Raw genomic sequence first — 22,552 nt, 5'->3', positions numbered from 1 at the left:
CGTGATGAATATTCTTCTCTTTCATTTTATTTCATTTCAATAAAAAAATAAAATAATGCAGACATGAATACATTCATATTTAACATGATGAATAAGTAGCTTATTTCGCATTTTACTTTCATTTCAATTAAAACATATAATATATCTATACGAACATGAATTATCCAAATTCAACATGAATAGCATATTTTATGTTTCTATCCATTTGAGTTCAAAAATATTTAGATTTTAAATGAGTTAGCCATAAATATATTCCACTTCAAAATTATGAATAAGTTTCGTTTGAATTCATTTCAATTAAAAAAAATTTTAACATAATTTGTAAGCTGTGAATTTCTTTGAGCTGTGAATACATCACAATTCAAAATTATGAAAATACATACTTTTATTTAAATAAAAAAAGTTGATAGAAATATGTAAATCCTGAATTTATATCCATAGTACAATATTGAATACAATATTGAGTACAATATTGAATAGGAATATTCTCTCCTATTTCGATCGAAATGAATATGTTATACAATATTTACAAAGAAAGAATTATAAAATGTTATTGTAAAATCAAAAGAATATTTACAAGAAATTTATTTCCATTTTATTTTCTATTCATTTCATGAACAGAAATTATACCCACAGATATTAATTTATTTCGATTCATTTCAATCTAATTCCCGGCTCTAAACCGCGAACTCGAATAAATTAAAATAAATTGCAATACAACTTAAAAAATTAAGCTTCCAAAAAAAAAAATTTTTTTAACTCGACTTAAAAATATATGCAAAAATATTTTCGCTTAGTGAAAGGATTGAATTATTTCGCCAATATATTTTTTAAATTGCGATTCACCTCGATGCATCTGCTTTTCCCCATCATTTCATCTTGACAAGGTTGAAATTTTTCCTAAATTTAGCTACATGCCGTTACGTACATTCGAGTTAGCCCGTCAATCCGTCTCTTTTTCACGTTGATCCCGCTCGCTCGTCACACAATAGCTCTTTTGAGACGGCCGTTAAGCGGCTTAACGCGGCGCGGCACAAACGGCAGGTAGCAGCGGATGTGCGTTGGTATTCGCTCACACGAGCTATAAATAGAAGAGAAATCTCATTCCATTTCGATACGCGTGCCGACGTATGGTGAACGCACGCCTCTGTGGAAGTACGTTTGCGTATATGTGTGTATCAGTACCGAGAGCAGAGCACGTGTGTATTGTAGCTGTATATATGTGTGTGTGCGCGCGCGCGCGCGTGTGTATATATATATATATACGTACAAAGGTACATATCTGTACATCCACCTTGGCCGTTGTTCCCCGCCGATATTTTTCAAGGTAGAAATCACACGGCGGAAGTCGTTCGCGAAATTGTTTCATTGTCAGAACTCGATAGAATTTTCTCTGACTAATTTTTCTCTGCTATCCGCGATAATATTTTCAAAAATCCGTCTTAGCTCGTGAGATGAATCTCATATATTATACACAAGAACTTGCTCCAGAATAAAAATAAAATTAAGTAAAGGGCATAAGAGTCAAAAACATAAGATGATGTAACATATAAAATGTCTTACAACAATAAAAATTACATGTTTCGGCTTCTTGATCGAGCCATCTTCAGATTTATTAAAATCGCAGTCGTAACCCGCAGTAAAGTGAAACAATAAATCAATTAAAAATAAAAATAAAAGTTAGTAAGCTAACCATCTCCGATGGATTGTACGTTGATCGATGGAAATGTTCCCAAGCAGCTGCTCGACTGAATGTTAAAATTACCATGAATCCAGAGAAGTCACAAAGTATGAAAAAGTTATAAATATGTATCCAGTGATGGTCAGTAACATTCTTAAAAAGAGATCGCATAGTTTAACAACCGAGATGGCCGGACTACACATGTCAACATTACAAAAGAGACGACTGAAACATGTAATTTTTATTGCTGCAAGACATTTTATATATTATACCATCAATATATATTATTATTATATTAATAGTATTTTTAATATAATGACATCGAGAATAAGTATTAAAAAATTGACGTGTGTTTATTAAAGTTTTACTGTTTTTGATTCTTGTTTTTACTTTTATATACCCTTTACTTAATTTTATTTTTATCTGATAACAAGAGTCTTTAGATATTTTTGTTTTTACTCTAAAATTACACTCAATTTTTCTTGATCGCATCTGTTTTCACACAGAATCTCTCGATCAAATATAAAATATGCATTTACTAATTTGACTTCTCCAAGATTGTGGAGTTTATGATGAAAAAACGAGCACGCATTTGCAGCCCTCAAATCGGTTTTACGAATTGCAAATAGCATAACATGAAGATTATTCATTAAATCTCGAGGAATAAACTGCTAATTAAGTATTGGAATATATTTTTAATATATTTGTATGTTATATACATAATTGTATATCTTAAATAATATAATATTAAATGATAAAAAATAAAAAATAATAACAGAGATATATATAAAAAACTTTTTGGAGTACATCTATGTGAATATTAAATGTTTTTGAAATAAAATTAAAATACAAAATTAGAATATTTTAATGGTTTATTTCTCATGAATTGAAGTTAGCATCCAGCTATTTATCCATCTAAATTATTCCAAAAATCAAGAATTTTAATTTTGCAAATTTCCTGACAATGGTTTGACAATTCCCTGGTTTCTAGTTTTGTAGCAATCCTGTGATAGATCATAACTTTAAATTCCTTTTTATATCAAGATTACCACGTTTCTATCAATCGCGTCATCGCAGACGATTGCGAATATCTCATCTTCCATCGGCTTTACGCTCTAAATCACCACGGAGCAACAGCAGCAACACGCGGACTGTCGGTCGCGAAAGTATCTAGTCATTGTGGATAATTAAACGTACTTGCAAAGCATATGCAATTGCGGTTCCCGGAAGAGGTTGTAGCAGTCTTCGCAGATGCGGTCCAGACGGGCGAAGATGCTCTTGTCGTACACGCCCTTGCACTGGATGTCAAAGAACGACCTTTTGCCCAGAGGATGGCCGCTAAGACTGGCGGCGTCCGCGCCCAAGTCGATGCAAGACGAGATCAACAGTAACGTCAGCGACCACGTGAGGATGGACATCAGTAACGGACAGGACGACCTCGCGGACGACGACCTCGACGACGATGACGACGTCGACGTGAGTAGCGTCGAACACGAGGAATGATACGCGGCCGATGGATACATCGCGAATTCGTCGTTAGATGATGAGTGAGAGTTCTGCTGCCGATGCATCATCTGAAAAAAAGAGCCATAGTCATTAAACTGTAGTCTTTTTTTCTAATTTCGACTTAAAAATAAGCCACATGCTACATTCTCAAAGATTCTTTGATTCGTCAAATCATTAAAAATATTGCCTTTGTTGTCTCTATTTAAAGTAGTTTTATGCCTTTTATATGTTTACAAATTTTATGTATTACTGTCTGTAAGATACAGAAAGTAGTTTCCATGTTAATTACAACTTGCTTAGCACCAGCTGCTAAAAATTCCGTATTTATAGACCATACTATTTGTTCCTACATACCTGTGCCTAAATTATTTATATGATTGATATATAATAGAAAAAATACGCGTTCTATTCATTTAAAACGACATAGAATTTTTTACATGCGAATCATTATTTAAAGATTTATATTTATTATGTATTAGGTGTTGGAATTAATTCGTAGCGTTTTACAAGTGATGGGAAGTACTTTCATTAATGTATTTTTTAATGCTCATGTGAAATAAATAACATTCTTTCATTAAAAACGCTACGAATTAATTCCAACACCTAATAGAATCAGACATACTTAATACATTCTTAACAAGTTGGTATATATAGATTTTTATCATTTAATTAATATATACATTACTTTCTAAATAGTTGAGATTAATATAAACTTTTACATATATATATATATATATATATATATATATATATATATACATATAATCTGTTATCAGTAAAAACATGAATTTTTAACGCGAGTAATTAAAAATTCATGTTTTTACTGATAACAGATTAAATTGAAAGATATGATTAGCGACGAAATTAAATTGACATGATGATAACATAGCAACGAAAACATGAAAAACATTCACATATGTTATTAGGAATGTATACTAAATACTCTTTGCTCGGTTGGAATTGCTCGTTCTATTTTCGGCATATACCAGGAATGTGTTTATAGTATCGTCATTATTTTCGGTTTTTTCTAATAATAGATATTTTCAACCAAATTAGATGAATTGAAACTAAAAATAGATATCTTAAAGCTGAAGTAAAGCTGGCTCTTTCAGCTTTCGCCTTCTTTTAAGAATGAATGATTCTAAAATCAAACCCCCCTGGCGTTCATGGGATCGTAAGTAATAAATCATAAAATTCACCACGTGTGGAGCCAAGCTTCTTCAAAAAATTTTTTCCAAAGAATCATCTTTTCATTCGTTGCAAAATTCTTTTCTATTCCTTTCCTATCTTTCAATCATACTGCTTTATGTCAGATTAAAGCAATCGTGCAGTTCGAAGGTATCTTTCAGAATGAAATGTTTAAAAACATGATCTCCGAGAGAAACCGGGAGTTTGACCTCGCGATTCGACGTCGTTGTGGCATGACTGTTCATCGAGAGCACTCGTATATGTAACGACGGACATTCGCATGTCGGGTATACCAATATACCTCATCATCTTCTCGCTCTCCTCCTCCTTCTCCTTCGATTGACCAGCCGGCCGGCTGACCGGCCCGGCTTGCACACACACAGGTTGAGATGTAAAGCAACTCTTAACCAGTCCTGCAGCAGTCGCTGTGAATGGACCACACGCAGGTAGGCTCTACCTGTAAACGTCCTCAACCGACAACTTCATTAACCGAAGCCCCAGCGCACGATCACCACGAGGAGACCCTCCTTTCTCACTCTCTTTCTTTTCGCCTCCTCCCCCTCCCCTCTCCATGTGTCCCTCTTTTTCCCTCTTACGTCTGTATCGTCTATACCATCCATGGTTCGTTCCACCTCTCTTCTTCCTCATCCCACTCGCCACCTGCACACGAGAGCGAGCGTTTCGCCTGATTTCTTCTTTTTTCGGAACATAATCACCGCTCCCGGGTGGGATCTTATTTTTAGCCGCCAGGACGATTCTCGGAACTTCTCCGGCAACCGCTCTCTTCTATATATCGGCGCCTCCACCTGGTAATTGGCCGTAGGCCGATAATTTGCCCCCAAAGTCGCCCGCATCCTGAGATCGTTAAGACTCTCCTCTCACTCTCTTCCGTTTTCTGCCCCTCCTCTCTTTTTAACTCCCCCCCCCCCCCTCTCTCTTTCTCTACTCTCGTATAGATTTCTTAAGGTAACCACTTGTCTCTGCAGGAAAGAATGAACATGTTCCGAGATCTGTCTCATTTCTCTTCGGGGATTGACTTTCTCGGAACGTATCCGGTGTGAACCTGCCATTAGAGCGGCATTGTATCAAAAAGTCAGAATCTTTCCATCTTTAAAGCCTCCTCGTTTGCTACTTAACTGATTTGGGCTTGAATCCATCGTTAATCTTTCCAACTATCGCGTAATCGCAATGGCTTAACTAGAATTTCCAGACGTCCTGGATAAGGTGAAAGTAAATACATGTCACGAGTGTATGTAAGCAGTATCTCTGTTTAATTAATTTAATTGCATTCCGCGTGTAAGTATCTCGTGTCTTGAAATATTAATATGATCTCGAATTTCTTAGGGGCGTGTATGAAAGGGGAAATAAATATTTCACAAGTTACGTATTTCAAGATAAATCTTAACAGTAAATAAGTGTTCATACAGCTCATAATTTGCAAATCAATATGCAGAAATAAGGCTAATAACGAATAAAATACAAGATAAGATCCTTAGGTGTTAAACAATTTATTAATGAAAAATTCATAATGAAAAATTCCAATTTCTATATATAAATACAAAAAACATTGTATCTAATTTTTGACACTGAGAGAAATGTATCGTGTTCTATATTCTCTCTTTTATCTTACTAATAACGAAAATTTTACTAATGAAAATATTAAAAGTACTGAATGTAGTGATAGTATTCTTATCATCTTGTTAGTGAAGTGTTAATAAATTACTTGTCACCTTACAACATTTATCTTGAATTTTGCTCATTCTTAATCTTATTTTTACACATTGCTTTGAATCTTAATAAATTGGATATAATGTTCTTCGTATTTATAGAATTGGATTCTCGTTATGAAACAAGTATTCACTATAAATCGAAAATAATCTGCGTATCTACTAACCGTGAATTGAATTATAAATGTCGCAATTAAAAATGTCCTGGCCAATAAATTTATTCAAGATATTTAAACGAGATGTTTAATTTGTAAACGTGTACTTTCTAAAATCGCGAATTTTTCTTCTTTAATTAATACAGAAAGAAGGAATTTATAAACATTCGTCGCAATCCTCTAAATAAATCTCCTCGGTTATCCTTATCGCAGCTCTCTCATTTCGTCTTGGGGGACCCGATCGGGATAACGCGTGTGAGAAAAATCTGAAGGGACTGATAAAGCGCGTAAAGACGTCATAAATTAGGCCCAGTTGCACCGGTACATTTTAAGGTATGGGGGACTCAACTTTCCGCTTGGCCCCGATTTCGGTAATGGCAGACGTCCTCCGTTCGGATTTAAGTCCGTGGGGCCTCTTATCTTAAATTTCCCAGTTGCATTGACAACCGGACCACACAGGGGCATAAAGTGCATCGATATATGCGCCGCGGAACCGTCGCTCTCGCCTCTGACACCGCTGGACCGCGAGATGGTAAATGAGCCGGCTTTAAAAAAAACGGTACAGCGTGCGCACTGGGGTCCAGTTGGGTCGGTCTCACGAAGCGAAACACATTCGACTTACTTACAGGCAGATTACATGATACAATATTTAGCACCGACGGACGGCGCAAGAACCGGCCACTCCGTAAAAATCCCAACGTGTAAATAATGGCGCTTTTTAACCAACCGATGTGGAGCGACTTACGAAGGTATCGTCGCGCATGATAACGCGCTGCAACATGTTCACTGTAATTTACAAAGCAAAATTGGTTAATGGCTAATAAAATAAGACGGAATCCCTTAACTGACATGCTTGTTAAGAAACAGCGAAACGTTTTTCAGGCGTTTGGCCAGAATTTTCCCAGAGGAACTCGGGGAAAATCCGGGAATTCTCACATTGGGAAAAGTTTCTGAAAATAGATAAACCAGAAGATTTTGATCGTATCAAACAGAGTTTTGATTATCTCAAGACTAAAATTATAATAGATTTAGACAGAAAATTCCGATTTGTCCATTTTTAACTAGAATTCTAATTAATGCAGACTTTTTTTCGGCGCTAGATATTTTTTTCAAATTTTTTTCAAGATTTTAGTAAAACTGTTCCAATTACTTAATAACCCGATGTATTTACAGTTTCTGTGAATAATTAAGTTCTTGAATTAATTGACTTTTGACGGGCATTTTTTCAATCTTCTTGAAAAATCGAGACGATCGCAGTGTCAATGCGATTGCGTAAGGCGTAAAAATGTTTCGCAAAAAGCTCGCGATATCAATGCGTCGCGTCGATATAGCAATGTTTCGATTATGTCTCTCGCGAAAAATCATTGATATATTTAGACTGAACGGCCTGTGGGCGTAACACAGAGATCGGGTCAATGCAAGTTATACGTATTCCGCTTTCCGTATAGAGATAATTCAAATGAGAACTACTAATGTTCTAACGAAGTTATGCCGCAATATCGCATAATGACACAGAATGAAATGTCAAAATGATGAAACGAAAATCACATTCCTTTTATTTACAACCTGAAGTATGCAATGAAAGTTAAATTCTTATTAATCAATATATTAATATATCAATATATCATCGATAGCCTTATCAATAATCCTTTTCAAAATTTTCTATTTTGTCTAAGATGGATTTTATGATTAGGCTAGAATTATTCTAAGTTGTCAATTGTCTTATATCTTTGTAATATATTGAAGTTAATAATAATAAAAATAAATCGTAACTCTCTCTTTTACTTAATAACAATTAACATTCTCGAATATTCAATTATACGTGTATATTCAATTACATTGATATTTTGATAGGACTAATTATTTGACGATCAAATAAAATATTGTCTTATATCTTTTTAGTAAATATGTTTAAATTGACAATAAAAATAAAATTTGAAAATTAAAAATACATATAAAATTGTCAGTTTTATAAGAAATAATCTAATTAAATCTAAAGAACAGAATTGTATTCTCAATATTGCAAAAATCGATATTCTAGACAAATCTGCATCCCTTTCATGGATGTCATTTCAGATTTAATTATGATGTAACCGTAACAATGTATGCACCTTACACTGCATATAAAGGAAGATAATACGTAGAGGGTGGCACGACGAAGCGGACAGACACGAAAAGAGGAAAAGAAAGAAGCACGAAAGCTTGCCGAGGGGTACGTGAGGGAAAGAAAAAGTCAATGGAGACTTGCTCGATAGATGAGGTCTTTCCTTGGCTCAACCATGTACAGGTGTGCAATCTACAAGGCTCCTTTTGCAAAAAGCTATACACTTTGCCCCGCAGCGGCTCGTTTGCATGGTATACAGGGTGTCCAGCAGCAACGATCGTGCTATCCTCGAACGTAGGGCGAAAATTTGAGAGTTGATAAGAGATCAACTAAATCGAGATTATTCTGTCTGAGGCTGCGTTCCGTTTTACGCATGATGCGCATGATGCATCATTTATCCTTGTTAATCATCGAATGATAAACAAGGATAAATGACGCATTATGCACATCATGCGTGAAACGGAATGTATCCTAAATACATAAAAAATCTAATCTGCAACGTATATATTTTTGAAAATAATCCTCCATTGTTTTTTTTTATTACACTGCAACGTCCAATTGGCAGCGCGCGTTAAATTGCAATATGAAAGACTCAATCCAATGTCCAAAATTGAGACATAAGATATTTTGAAGAAAATAAAACGTCTAGACTATAATTGATGTTGTCCAATATTATTGATTATTTGAAGGCTATATTGGAGTCTCTAGACTGTTGTAATAAACCATCCATATCAAAATAGTATATCAAATGTGATTAATAAAAATAAAAAAGAGGGAGCATGAAGACGGTTCATGAATCTCCCTTTCTTTCTAGATATTGCGATTGATTGAATAGAAAGAGATGAAGGCCATCTCGCGTCCTATTTCTCTCATTTCTGTCGACCAATTTTACATACGGATAACGCAGTCCATGCTTTAGTTATGAATTGTTTAAAGGGGACATCAAATAATATTATACAAAATAATCATACAATAATAAAATTGAGCGTCTAGAAGTCGTTTAAAAGAACGTCAAAAACATCTGTGCGAGAGATACCAAAAAGATGTCTCACGTCTTGCGTCTTGATTTTAGATTTCGTGTTATTTTGGGAGCTCCTAATTTGCGGTATAGATTCCCAAGAATGGCATACTCTTTGCTCGGTAAATCTCGCGTTAGGGAATCGGGTGGAATACGAAAGATTTCCGAGGGTGCAGGACGGGTCTCTTTTGTACCACGTCGGTCCCAAAAGTCCAGAACCATCGCGCCCAATCTAATCTCAATCCTCCGATCGCTCTGACTATAATGTCAACGACCTGCGCATCCGCGAAGCCCGCTCGTCGTCACGATGACATTAAGAGGATCGGCCTCAGGTAGACGTATGCGCGTGTATCATGCTGGGCCTGTCATTACTTCGGGAGGAACATAAAAGCGGGATAAACAGCGTACGCCGAAAGAGCGGCGACTTTAAGAAGTCACTGTACACGCCGGTGAGGCCTTCCGCAAAAAAGTACCGCAGTAAGGAGGATAAGAAGAAGCGGTGAAACGCGTGCAATTACCGAAACGCGTTGCTGGCTTCCCTCGGGGAGAAGACGAAGAGCAGCATCCGCGTGTCCTGCACGCTCTTGTCGTGGGCCAACGGCGAGAAACGAACGGGGACCGGGGGTCCGATTGGACCCCGGAGGAAGGGAAACAAGAGAGGGAGAGAGGGAAAGTCCGAAGAGAGCTGCTTGGCGGTATCGTTAGATATATCGGCTCTCCTCGCCAGGTGGTCTTTTTCTCGTGCCGGATGACTCAATCTCGTGAGGAGTTGCCGGACAGGATCTCGCGAGGGGGCCCCCTGCCCCACTATAAGGCCCCCGTGAGATCGTGATGCGCTCGCACGACCGCCTCGTTTGTGATACGTACGAATATACGCGTATACACGTACGCACGATGGAGTATGGACACCATGCGAGCCGAGTGTACATACTACATACACCGTGCGTCTCACGGTGGACCCGCGCGCTCATACATCGTCGAACAGTAATGACTCGCGGCATCGGTGGGTATGGCCGGCGAAGTCGTTCCAGAGCCGGGAGATAACCGTCGGAGATATCTCTCGAAAAGCCTGTTCATTTAGATGCGAAATTTACGCATCGAAAATCGAGTCGGTGGCAAGTCTTGAAAGTTTATTCGAAGATTTGCATTTTTGCGGCATAATAATTCCGTTCGTTTTATTCCCAGGAGAAGTAGATTGACTAATCTCGGTTCAACTTACGCTTTATCTTTTCTAGTTTTAAAAAGTAGAAAAAGAATAAGTTAAACCGAGATTAAAGTTAATCTACATCAACGGAAACGGGCATTAATCGTACTTGGATGTATTTCGATCAATATAGATTAGCTTTAATCGTCGTTTAACTTACCTTTTATCATTTTCTCTGGTTCTAAGAATTAGGAAAAGATAAAGGATAAATTAAATCGAGGTTAAAGTTAATTTGCATTATTGAAAATGGACATTAGAATCGTTCGATGAAATAATGATACCCGCGAGTCTAGCATATCACGATGGCACAGAATGATTGCATTTTAAGAAAACGTTAATTGACATATCAGAAGAAATAATCAAATTATTATTTGCGAAGGATACGTTGATTACAAAGTAGGTGCTGCGGAATAATTATTGTAATTATTTAACGACCGTGAATACAATAATCATCCATCAATTTTATATTACAATAGACAATAAAATTCGCATACAAAACATTCTTACTCTTTCCACTCGTCTCGCTTAGGAATCAATCATCACACTGACAAAAAAGTATTTAGTATTTGTAACTTAACTGTACAATAAAATACAGTTAGAAGTTCCATTTTTACAGTTATTAATGCTTTGATATTAGTACACAGAGAAAAAAATGGTTGCAATTATCATAATTTAACTATAATTTATCAAATACTTTTAATTTCTTTCTGTAACATTATTAAGTGAAAAAAATCTATCGAAATTGCATGAACTTTCTCGATTATCTAATATAACGGACTTGGACTGTACCTGTCTATACGCAGATCGGCGAAAGAGAGCTCGTTCCCGTGGACGCACACACGCGTGCCGCACGCGGCGAGACGCACGCGCGCACTAGCCTGTGGCCGGATTGTGGTTTTTGCACGCGTATGTGCGCGCGGGAGCGATGAGAGAGGACGAGAAGGGAAGATCAAGATGTCGAGAGGGCCGAACGAGGAGAAGGCGAGAGGAGGGACAGGCCCTCTAATTAGGCAGTCGGCCGCCGCCGCCGCCGCCGCCGCCGCCGGTATACCATGTACCACATAACATATGCCATGCGATACGTGTGCTACACACACGCTATATACCGTTCGGAAGGGAGGAGAGAAAAAGAGAGGGAGAGGGTGAGAGAGAGGTGAAGGACGAAGATGAAAATACGGAGGGCAGCGGAACGAAGGGGCCCCCAGGAAAGAAGAAAGAGAAAAAAAAGGACGAGGCGGACCGTAAATCAAGCGGCAACGAGGCACTCTCCTTCTCTTCAGGGGCCTCGCCGATCTCTTTGACGTCCGCGGACCTACCTGCCTACTATCCTGCATGCGTGCGTGAATGCGTGCATGTATACGTGTACGTGAGTAATAAACGCGCGCGTGTATGCAAAGGGCCCACCGTCGTGTTTTCTTCCAACGCGGTGATTCGGGCCCTCGATACGCACCCCAGAGCGGTATCGCCGCGAATGATTTTTCTCGATGAAAAACATGTTATTAGAGAGGTGGAGACGTATTTTTTGACCCCCCGTTAGCCGTGAGCGTTGCGGAATTTTCCTACGCCGGGTGGTCCAAAGTTCAGTCACGTTCGGTCTTCTTTTTTTTTTTTTTTCCGATAACGAAAGTGTCAATGATGTTACAAGGCGCAAGAGAGATTCGCCGGAAGGGAAATTACTTGTCAGACGTATTTCATATCGTAAAAGAGAGTGTACTTGAATCTGGACCACCCTGCGTAAAGATCATGGCGGCGTTACATTACGTAACTATCATACGTAAGCACTTACCGCTTAAGGATTTCTCTGAACAAAATGTCACGAGGGTATCATTACTGACTACCGTGATTAATTCTACGAGTGTGATAGTAATTAGGCAAGAAAAGATCGGGAATCTATGCATTTCCCGACTTACATTTCATAGCAACTATACTATACCATAATTTTATTTTTTTAATTTTATTTTCATGTGTAATCGTATGTACAACATAATGGTACAAAGTTCGTTGACATTTATTTCACAACATAGATAAAATAATAGCTAGCAGCAGAGAAAACTGATTAGTGAATGTTCAGCGATTCTTTAATGTGATTTGTTCCTACACTTAGATCTAGCAAAGAAGGCAAGAATCAGTCATATGAATACATCAATGCTTATAAATAATGCCGGTAAATAACTTCTATGTAAATTTCGGCGCGCAGTTGAAATAACTACATATTTAGAATATAAATTCACATAGAAATTATTTAAAGCATCTAAGATCCAGTTTCGACCAGTTAAGATCCAGTTTATAGACATTAAACTCTTACTTGTGTATTCACATAACGCTCTTAATCAATCATTTATTGTCTATAATATAAAGATGGCTACCAGCATCACATTTTCGTGAAATCACTATCGTAAATTCACTAGATATTAGCAATCTAACGTGATATATAGAAGTCTGTGGGATGGCTGATGATCTACCTATACTACATAATCGTCGCTTAGAGCATATCCAATCGTTAACACGACGTGAGTCACTAAGGCTTCGCTCCGACACGATCAGGGAGGTCAGACCATACACGCGTTGCATAGAAAAGTGTCTCCGTGAAAAAGATGAAGAGAATTCGAATAAATGCCCCCTGATGGAGGCGAGGGATCATCTCCTATTGAGGTTGCCGCCAAATATTTTCGTGGAAACGAATCGGGATAGAAAAGGCGAAATCGCTTTGTTGTCCACCGTCAATGCGCGAGAACAGGCGGCGGCACCAGGCACCGTGGTAGAATCGATGACGTCAATCCCGCTCGCGATAATTATATAAGGACGGTTCTATTGGCCTTTGTCGACCTTTGCGCATTCACGCGATGATTAAATGCTAAGCGATTCCGATCGGCACGGCGATTCGTTCGGACCCATTAATCGAACGCGAAATTTTTCACGGGTAAGACACCCTCGCCCACCGCGAGATCTCCGCGAGCGGCGTCGAGAGATCTCCGACGGAGAATCGATTTATCTCCCAACCGCCTCCGGCTCCTCTTGCGCCGTGTTGCGTCTGTAATTAGCGACGATGATGTTACCTTCTGATTACCGGGTCGCGGATTGTATCACCCCGCGGTCGAGCCAGCGAGTCTCGAGTTTCGTTGAGAAAGATCTCTCATACATTAATACTCTAATATAAACTAACTTTAATCTCTCAATTTATTCTTTATCTTCTTCTAATTCTAAGATTAGCTTTAATCTAAGTTCAACTTGCTAATTTGAAGAATTAGAAAAAGAGTAAAAAGAGCTGAACCGAGATTAAAGTTAATCTACATTGATAAGAATAGGAGAATGAAGTAGAATACGTTGATATTATTTTATTAATTGGTGAAGTATCAGCGATTTCTCCCCGTACGAATCGTTTGATTTCCGTTAATTAAAATTCACATCGCTCGTCGCCTAATGAAACAGGAGAATCATGTTCGTCGTCCCTGCATGACTTTATTGTTAAAAGTGATTCAAGGTTGGCATGTAGAGACGCCACCGTTGCGCGCATTAAGGCCATTGCATAAATATTGGCGTACGCACATAGATTTGATCTGATCCGCGTACCGTCATTCGTTTCACGTGGAACCGGCCACGAGTATACGATAGTAGAAACTTTCGATTTTCATTCCACATACTAACAATGATTTTGCTGCAGTATCTAAAAATTTAGCTAGATACACATTCAAAAAGAATTTTTTAAATCATTATTTTCAAGTATAGTATGATGCTTAATATTAGAATGGTTTACCTCCGTTTTAATTCCATTAGTCATTTCAATTTTTTGTTTTTCGTTTTAGATATATAATACAGAATATTGAAAATATACGAATATAATACAAATAATTCTATATATAACAATATAAATAATATCAAATTAATTTTTTACTAACCAAAAACAAGGATAGGAAATTTCTAAATTGGCATCTTCGGCAATTCTAACGGGATTGGCGATTGTATTGTTAAACTGGTTACTAAAACGTTTTGCAAAATTGTCATCAACGTTTAAGTTTCTATATAATTATTTAGATTATTTTCAGACTTAGTGAAATTTTTAAATATTTTAACAAAACCGTTTTTTCTGTGGAATATAACGGTAATAAAATATATTTGATAGGCAGATTAAATGAAAAATATTATCGTAATTATACTCCTTTCATACTAACAATTCTCATTTTCCAGGGTAATAAATAATAATGTAATATACAATACACAATAGATTCAAGTCCTTTCAAGGATCATTATCTTTCTCTAACCTCTGTCATCTATTTTCTGTATTGTCAATCGTTACACTGTCTAGTAGTCTAGTAGATAAAACCGCCGAGATCGGCAGCCAATCATAAAGACGGCCGAATAGCGTCGTATACAGCTCGTGAAAATACATTCACCCGCTCGCACACAAAGAGTGTCCGGTAAACGTCAATCACGTGTCAAGTCAATAACCATATTTCTTGTCGATGAGACACAACTGGTTTCTGTCGCATATATAGCAACATTATCAATTCAAATAAACGCTTCTATCTGTCACCGATATCTCTATTAATTACTAAACCGCACGGATTCCACATAACTCACGTTCAAGAATTAAAGAACGATGCTTTTTTCCCTTTGATTAATAAATCAAGTGTATGTCACACGACATAATGTTTTCGCAATTTATCACCAAACGGCTCGTGGTCGAACCCGAATATTTAATAATTTTAAACAAAGGCTAAAAACATGGCACTTGGAAAAAAGTGTCGATAATTTATCACAATTCCAGCTACATTTCTGGTTAGTTCTAGGAGAATTCAAAAAGTTAAAATACAGCATACAATAATCATTATTATTCAGCCTTATATCTATATGTCATCTTTTGTTCACTACATTATAAGCTACATCATACATGAAAACTAATTCATTTCAGGATATAATTAGAATATGCAGAATCCTCTTCTTTTCTTCATCATATAATTTTCTTCAAAGGAGCTATGCCATCTTTCTTTCAGAAAGAAATCATTGTTACAGGTATCTCACATCTTTTATCAAACCTTCGCGCCCACAAACCTTACGTCAGATTTACACGCTATTGATCCTCTGTCTCTCTCATATCTTTTTGTGCGCAACCGACAGGACCTCTGATCTCGGCCTCGGTGCGCTCGCAGTGCGCGGGGCACCGCCGTGCAACGTAATGGAATTAATGAGTACACCTGTGGGCCGCTTGCGCGCGTACACGGATGACGTATGTGACGCACGTAGCCGTGTCGCGTCGGTGGGCTCACACGCGCGTGCATTCGTGAAGGAATGCTCAACAGGTGTGCCACGCGGACCCTCTGCGCGCGCTCACGCCCTTCCTCGGCTTCCTCCCATCGCCCAGGCATGTGCATTGTGCATACGCGCGTACGCACAATGTGTGTGCGTAATCGCGCCGTCGTAAGTCCACTGATCGCTACGCTCGTCATCGGCCGTCATTCGCATCCACCTTCACGTCTGGGTCTTCGTTTCCTTTCGTGTCGCTTGGACATCTCTTCGTCAGCGAAAGCAGAATTTGCGCGTGAAAATTAAATCGCGACACTGAGACCCGCGGCAGGACTGTTTCTTTAAAAGGAACGACCTGACCTTTCACGAAAAACGCGCGTAGAATGCGAGAGGTGAGATTTTAATCTTCTGGAACTGCGTGGGTCTATTAGATCCACCTAATTATATCCCTTTGGAATTGTCAGTGGTTTTATTGGACTCATTATATAGTGATTGTCTGGATAATAAAAGTTACGAGTAAAAATAATTCTTCTCTTTCTCTGTAAAGTAACATTAAGATAAAAGATAAATTATTATTTGAATTTACTATATTAGTTATTAATTCTTGTATCCATATATTATTGTATAGCAATTGTCATTTTATACAAAAATATCGAATTCAATTTTCTTTATGTTGCAAACGTATATTTGAATTATTCTTATTAAAATATGCTTAGTATTCATTCTTTTTTATACAATTATGTTATTTTAATTTTTTGAAATTAATTAGTGCGCGTCCTTTAATCAACATAAATTAACCTTCTATGGCTCAGCGGCTAGAGAGAGAGAGAGAAAGAGAGAGAGAGACTTTTTTTATGATCATTCCTTATACAGTTATATCATTGTTATCGAAAATTTTTCATGTCCAATGGAAAACAATTTTGTGACAATGCTCTTTTTAGGACGTAACAAATTAATTTACGTATCTGCGACGAAGGCGGAGAGACTGGATTTCGCGAGTCGCGTATAAAACAACGCGTTGTCCGCTGCAGACCGTACGCCTCTTGCGTCTCCGCGGTACGCGAACGGGTGCAACGAACCTCTCTGCTGCAAAGCCTTCGTCGAGAAGAGGCGTCACGACAGAGAAATGAAACAGAGAATCGAGACGCATACATTGTAGCGATCGGCCAGGTTACGTAGCGGTTAGCAATTACAAAGGTGGTGCTCGAGGAGCATCATCCGCGTCATCTCCTCGACGTCGCAATCGTAAACTTTTGTATCCCTTTTCGCTCCTCCCTTTGCGTACACGTGATACAACGAACCCCGGCATCGCGATCGTGTTCGATCCTCGAAGTTCAATTTGGCCGAGTCGAAATTCACTTTTATAAATCCAATCGCGAAAGAAATGATTTTGCTGAAGTGTTTTTAGGGATTTAACTAGAGATGCAGATTTGGGGATTCATTTTGTTAAACCATTAAAATAATTATGTACACTGAGAGAAAAGTTTTTAGTACTTATGACTATAATTACTACAGTACTACTAATTATGGTTATTATTATGATTAGTAATAATTATGTTTATAATATAATTTATAAACATAATTATTTGATAAAATAAAACTATAAATATAATTTATAGTTATTATTTTGGACTAACTATATATTTTGTGTGGAAAAAATTTTAACACTCTATTTTAATACTTTAACAATTAGCTTGAGCGTCCTAGATAATTATTTTGATAGTTTAATAGAATCATTTTCAGGTCTGTATCCGATTAAATTTTTAAGTACTTCAGTAAAATCATTCTTTCCTGGATCTGAATAATTGCATTGGTACAGAGAAATGATCATTGATAAATTTTACGGCCTTTAAAATGATAAATGATATTTTTTACAATGATAAAACGAGCAAATAACTTTCTAAACGTAATGTAGCGCTTGTCATTCTTTTGTTACTATCAAGATATTCTCATGTATGTGTGAGACAGGATTACTTTTTTTTGCGTTCTCGCTACCCTGTACTTGAGTAGGCTCTCCAAGGCGAGACTTTCTACCGTCGAACTCCCGTGGGTTTTAAATCGAGCATGCACCGTGTACATTCGCAACAGAGAGCCTTCTGTCTTTCTACGCGTTGTACACGCGGCGTGAATACGTCGGCTGATGCGTGCGAGCGGCGATGATGGCGAAGAGGCAGGAGGACCGAGGGATTCACGCGATTTATTTACACGATCCCCGGAGAGTGTCTAAGCTACGCGTCAGCCTCTAGAGATGCATTAACCCCGTTGCGTTGGAATTTGCCAGCAGTCGTTCTTATCGGCAGCGATATTCTGTACCACGTTTCGTTGACATCAGAATTATCAGAAGCACGTCACGCGCGTGAGAAAATGGCAATAAATTCACGCGATACACCGTGTCATCCTATTTTTCGAGATCGACTGGTAATCTGGTGACAAAATTTCAAATTAATTTATCTTTGCTCAAAGCTAACGTGATTGAATGATTTTTCTTCGTTTCGGAGCTCAACATTTCCGAGAAATAAAATTATGTAATTTAAAAATAATTTTTCACAACCTTATATAATTTTAAATTACATCATTTTATTCCTCCGGATCTTAAAAACTTTTTTTCACAACGTTTGGCACGTAATTAAAACCAGAAAAATATCCGAGATCCGCGGAATATCAATTAGGGTTAAGTATTTCGGATTTTTCAAATAACTCTTTTTACAAAATAACCGATTTCATTGCTGGATCATCGTCGTTACATCGGCGAAAGAATGCACGTACTATCTCGCGTATATAGGGCAGAACCGGCTCTGTCGGCTGCATCTTTGCTGTACCAACTCTTTCTCACTCCACTTGTACGTCGCGCACGTAACGTACATATACATACACACGCTGATATGTTGCATTGCCATCGCTGGAGATGGCATCAAGAGGGATGGAGGGACAATTCTCTAGAAACTTGGGCTGCGAAAGGCTTCCTACATGACGTCGCCGTAATTTACCACGAATGATCCTTGTAATAGATGTGCGCGGGAAGATAATGTGATTCGAGAGGAAGATACATTAACATACTTTACGGTCACATTAATGATATCTTTATTCAGCATTCAGAGACTAAAAGCGTTAGATTAGAATATCAATATGAATTTTTTTTGAAAAGATATTTCATTATAATTTTAAACTAATCAAATTTTTATTCGATCAACAAGAAGCTACATAAAAATATTTAAGTTATTTGTGAAAAAAATAAAACTATTTTTTTTTAATTTAAAATATTTAAAAAAAGAAATGACAAGACAAAAGACTAATCATTGATGATTCTTTTTAACCAAAAAAATTTTCTTTCCGATTATTCTCAACCAGAATTCTGATTGATTGATAAAATCAGATAAAATCAATTTTCTGATTCGTTCATTTTCAACCAAATATTTTTCTCAGTGTACCGATCTTATTTGATTATATTAGGTATTAGCAAAGACACCTAGCTCGGCTCGAGTAGCCTTTATTTACTTAATATCGAATTTATACTCATTACACAGCCTTACTTTTACATTGTTCGAATTGTTAAAATTTTCTGTTGACAAGATTTTTTATTATGAAACAATCTCTAGGATTCTCGGTCTACGAGGACAGTGTCTAGATGGCAGCAGACCGAGCCAACGAGAGAAATGCACGGGACGGTCTCCTCCGCGTCCGCACCGGGCACCGTCACTACTACTACTTCGCGGCGACGGCCGTGGTCGAAGTAGTGGGGTATACCGGTGTCCCGGCAGACAGCTTGGCGTCCTACGGTTCGCATTACGAGAAACCGTGCCTTTCTCCGTCTTTCGCCTCCTCTCGCTTCGTACTCGCCTCTCGCGCTCAACTCGCTCCGCTCTCGCGACGTCTCGTCGGCTCGGTTTTTCCCCAAAGGGACCATCTCTAACCGTCTCTAACCTTCTCGTTCCGATGAACCGTGTCATTTAAATCCCGCGTATACTTGCTTGATGATGTTCTCTTCAATTATAATAGAAAAAAATCTATTTTTATTTGAAAAAGAAGGAGGATATATGTACGGAGAATAGACAAGTGACGTAATATTTGAGAAATATACCGTCTAGATATTTTATTAATGAGAAATTAGAACTACCATTTGTCTTTAATACAGATTATGTTCCTATTCTTATTGGAATAATCATGCTTGAATGATGTAGCAACTGCTGTAATGTAATTATACTATTTTTCTCAATATCTTTTAATTAAAAGATGATTTAAATCAGATGATTGATCAGGAAAGATATTAAAGTTTCAGGGAGTAGAAGTCAATTTTTTTGGAAGCTAGAAAAGAAAATGTTCTCCTTCATTATTTATATGAATAATTGAAAGATGTTCTATTGAAAGAATACAATATTCTTTAAGCAACTTTTCAAATTATCGAGTGATTTTCAATAAGAATAAAATATGTATTAAAAACAAATGCTGGGTCAATCTCTTATTAATAAAATAAGTAGTAAAATAAATAGAATCAAAAGTCGATATTTAATTTGATTGTAGATAAAATTACATTGAGATATGTAAAAGCACAAATATAGTGAGGCACCAGCAATGTTGCTATAAAAAAGCCTACTAGGTTATTATAGCATAACGACTGTAAAAAAAATTAGATTGAAAATATTTATCCACTAACGCACAGACATCAACAAATTATCGTATTCACATAAAAACACATAAAGAACACATTAAACTTACATAATATGACACAAAGAGAGAAAAAACAATACGGAAAACAGAATGGCGTCCGATATAAATTATTTCTCACATTATTATTATTATTGTTTTCTATATGATAGTTTCGAATACAACTAAAATGTTCTAACAATAGTAAGATTAAAATTGAAATAATAAAATTATTGATATATGTAAACGAGATATGCAAGTTACGTTCGAGTAAATTTTTTAGCGATTGACCTTTGAAAACAGCTACAGCTTTTCTATGATTAATTCTCTATACGTTATTGATATGTACATTTATGCCAAGAATGTTTAACTGAATGCGAAATGATCACGCGAGACTAGAAAGATGTCAAGTGAGCTGTCATTCATTGGACGTTCAGTGTTATTTGACATGTTTAAGAATAGAGGCCGATTTCTCTTTTTTTGCCCGCTTTTTTTGCGCTTTTTGCATCGATCGAAGGCCAGCTGGTCAAGGTACTGCACGATTTCGAGAATCAACTAGTTATCGACAGTACGCGAATCAGCTGATGTCTTCGAGGAATATCGATCTGTCACATAAATAATAGATAAGGGAATTTTTAAGAAATCCTCGGGATTTATTTCATGACAAGGAATTTCACTGAAATACTTAGTTAAAAATTTAATTAAATATAGATCTGAAAATAATGTTATTGGACTACCAAAATGATCGAATTATGCTACTGTTAAATTTGCAATATTAAATTATATCCAAATTTGGATTATTTTTAATCATTTTTATTTGAGTTGTCAGCCATTACTCTTATTTAATATGTCGTTAATTTAACTAAAATAATTATATATCAAGGAGTATATTAAATTTGACTCAAATTTAGTACATTAATTGAGTTTATTATTTACGAAATGCATACGTTAATATGGACGTTATTTACGTTGAAACTAATCACAGAAATGGATTGATTTACATTTTGATACTCGCGGAAGTTAAAAATAACGATAATTATTTAACTCAAGAGATTATTATTATACTTTTGAAATTTAACAGTGCACCAAAATCGTTCTTTCCGTGTTCGAAGATATTTGTTTGGAGAGTGAGATGCAATTCGGTAATCTAAACAGTGGTAAAAGCGATCCAAACGATCGAGCTTTGCTCGTTCATACGTAAAGGACGGACGTGTAAGATCTTCCGCGATTCTGTATATGTATCTACCGATACATGTAATTTACACCCGATCGAATGACGGCGCGATATTGAGACTCCCCGAGAAAGTTTAAAACGGATAAATCACTCCGCGAGATAGGATAAATAATTGATCGTAACGGAACGCGAGATATATCCAGCAAGGATACGGCAGCAATTGCCGTAATAGGTCTCGTTTCCTGTCTTCGAAATGTAGGTTTGCACGAGACGCTGATCGATGGCCATTGATGATCGGAGTAGAATCTAAAAATAGTTTCACCGACTAGTGTCGAGTGATTCTAATTCGAGACATTCGAGCGGCATGAAACTTAATGACTTCAACGAGACCGATCTCTCGCGAGATACGATTAATCAATGAAACAATGCAGAGAAATAATTATTTTTTTATATTTATCGATCTATTAATTTGCTGTACTAATATCACTAGTCTCAACATAAATTGTATATTATTTGTATATTAATTCATAAATTATGATTCTACGAGTCCTATGATTATTATTACTTTTACTAAATTACCAATTAATTTACTTTTAATTCAATGACCAAATTACGCACATATCTTGTGGATTTAATTAGATTTAACAATAAGATGTTGCCGCATTACTCATCACATGAATAGAATATCTCGTCGTATGCGTATCTCCTGATGCGTTCTATATGATATGTGACTCCAATGATTACGCTTCACCTAAACTATCGGTAGCGATAACCCGCGCATCTCGATTACATTTCGCGGCGATTTTCACACGGGGGTCAATAACACCGGGAAGCGTTCGCTCGATGCCTAAACATTTCGACGAGCGTTCTTTACCGAGAATACCCGATTGAGTGGCGGAATCGCGCGGTGTGT

General features: G+C 37.0%; 2 protein-coding genes across 6 annotated transcripts in view; one reads left to right on the top strand and one right to left on the bottom strand.

The window, feature by feature from the left end:
• Positions 1–22,552, top strand: part of LOC105155101 (peroxisomal leader peptide-processing protease) — an 80,540-nt gene that overhangs the window by 8,188 nt on the left and 49,800 nt on the right. The window lies entirely within an intron of this gene.
• Positions 1–22,552, bottom strand: part of ITP (ion transport peptide) — a 60,693-nt gene that overhangs the window by 7,303 nt on the left and 30,838 nt on the right. For all 4 annotated transcript variants that reach the window (XR_015547777.1, XM_087414645.1, XM_087414646.1 and 1 more), the window contains exon 2: positions 2,879–3,255. Coding sequence is in view for 3 of the 4 variants with exons in the window: in XM_087414645.1 (XP_087270771.1) it covers positions 2,879–3,255 (377 nt within the window). In the remaining variant the exon portion in view is untranslated. The remainder of the gene's footprint in view (positions 1–2,878; positions 3,256–22,552) is intronic.

The sequence above is a fragment of the Acromyrmex echinatior genome, chromosome 16, assembly GCF_024713525.1.
Source record: "Acromyrmex echinatior isolate Ae372 chromosome 16, ASM2471352v2, whole genome shotgun sequence".
Taxonomy (NCBI): Eukaryota; Metazoa; Arthropoda; class Insecta; order Hymenoptera; family Formicidae; genus Acromyrmex; species Acromyrmex echinatior.
This window is presented reverse-complemented; position numbering and strand designations above follow the sequence as displayed.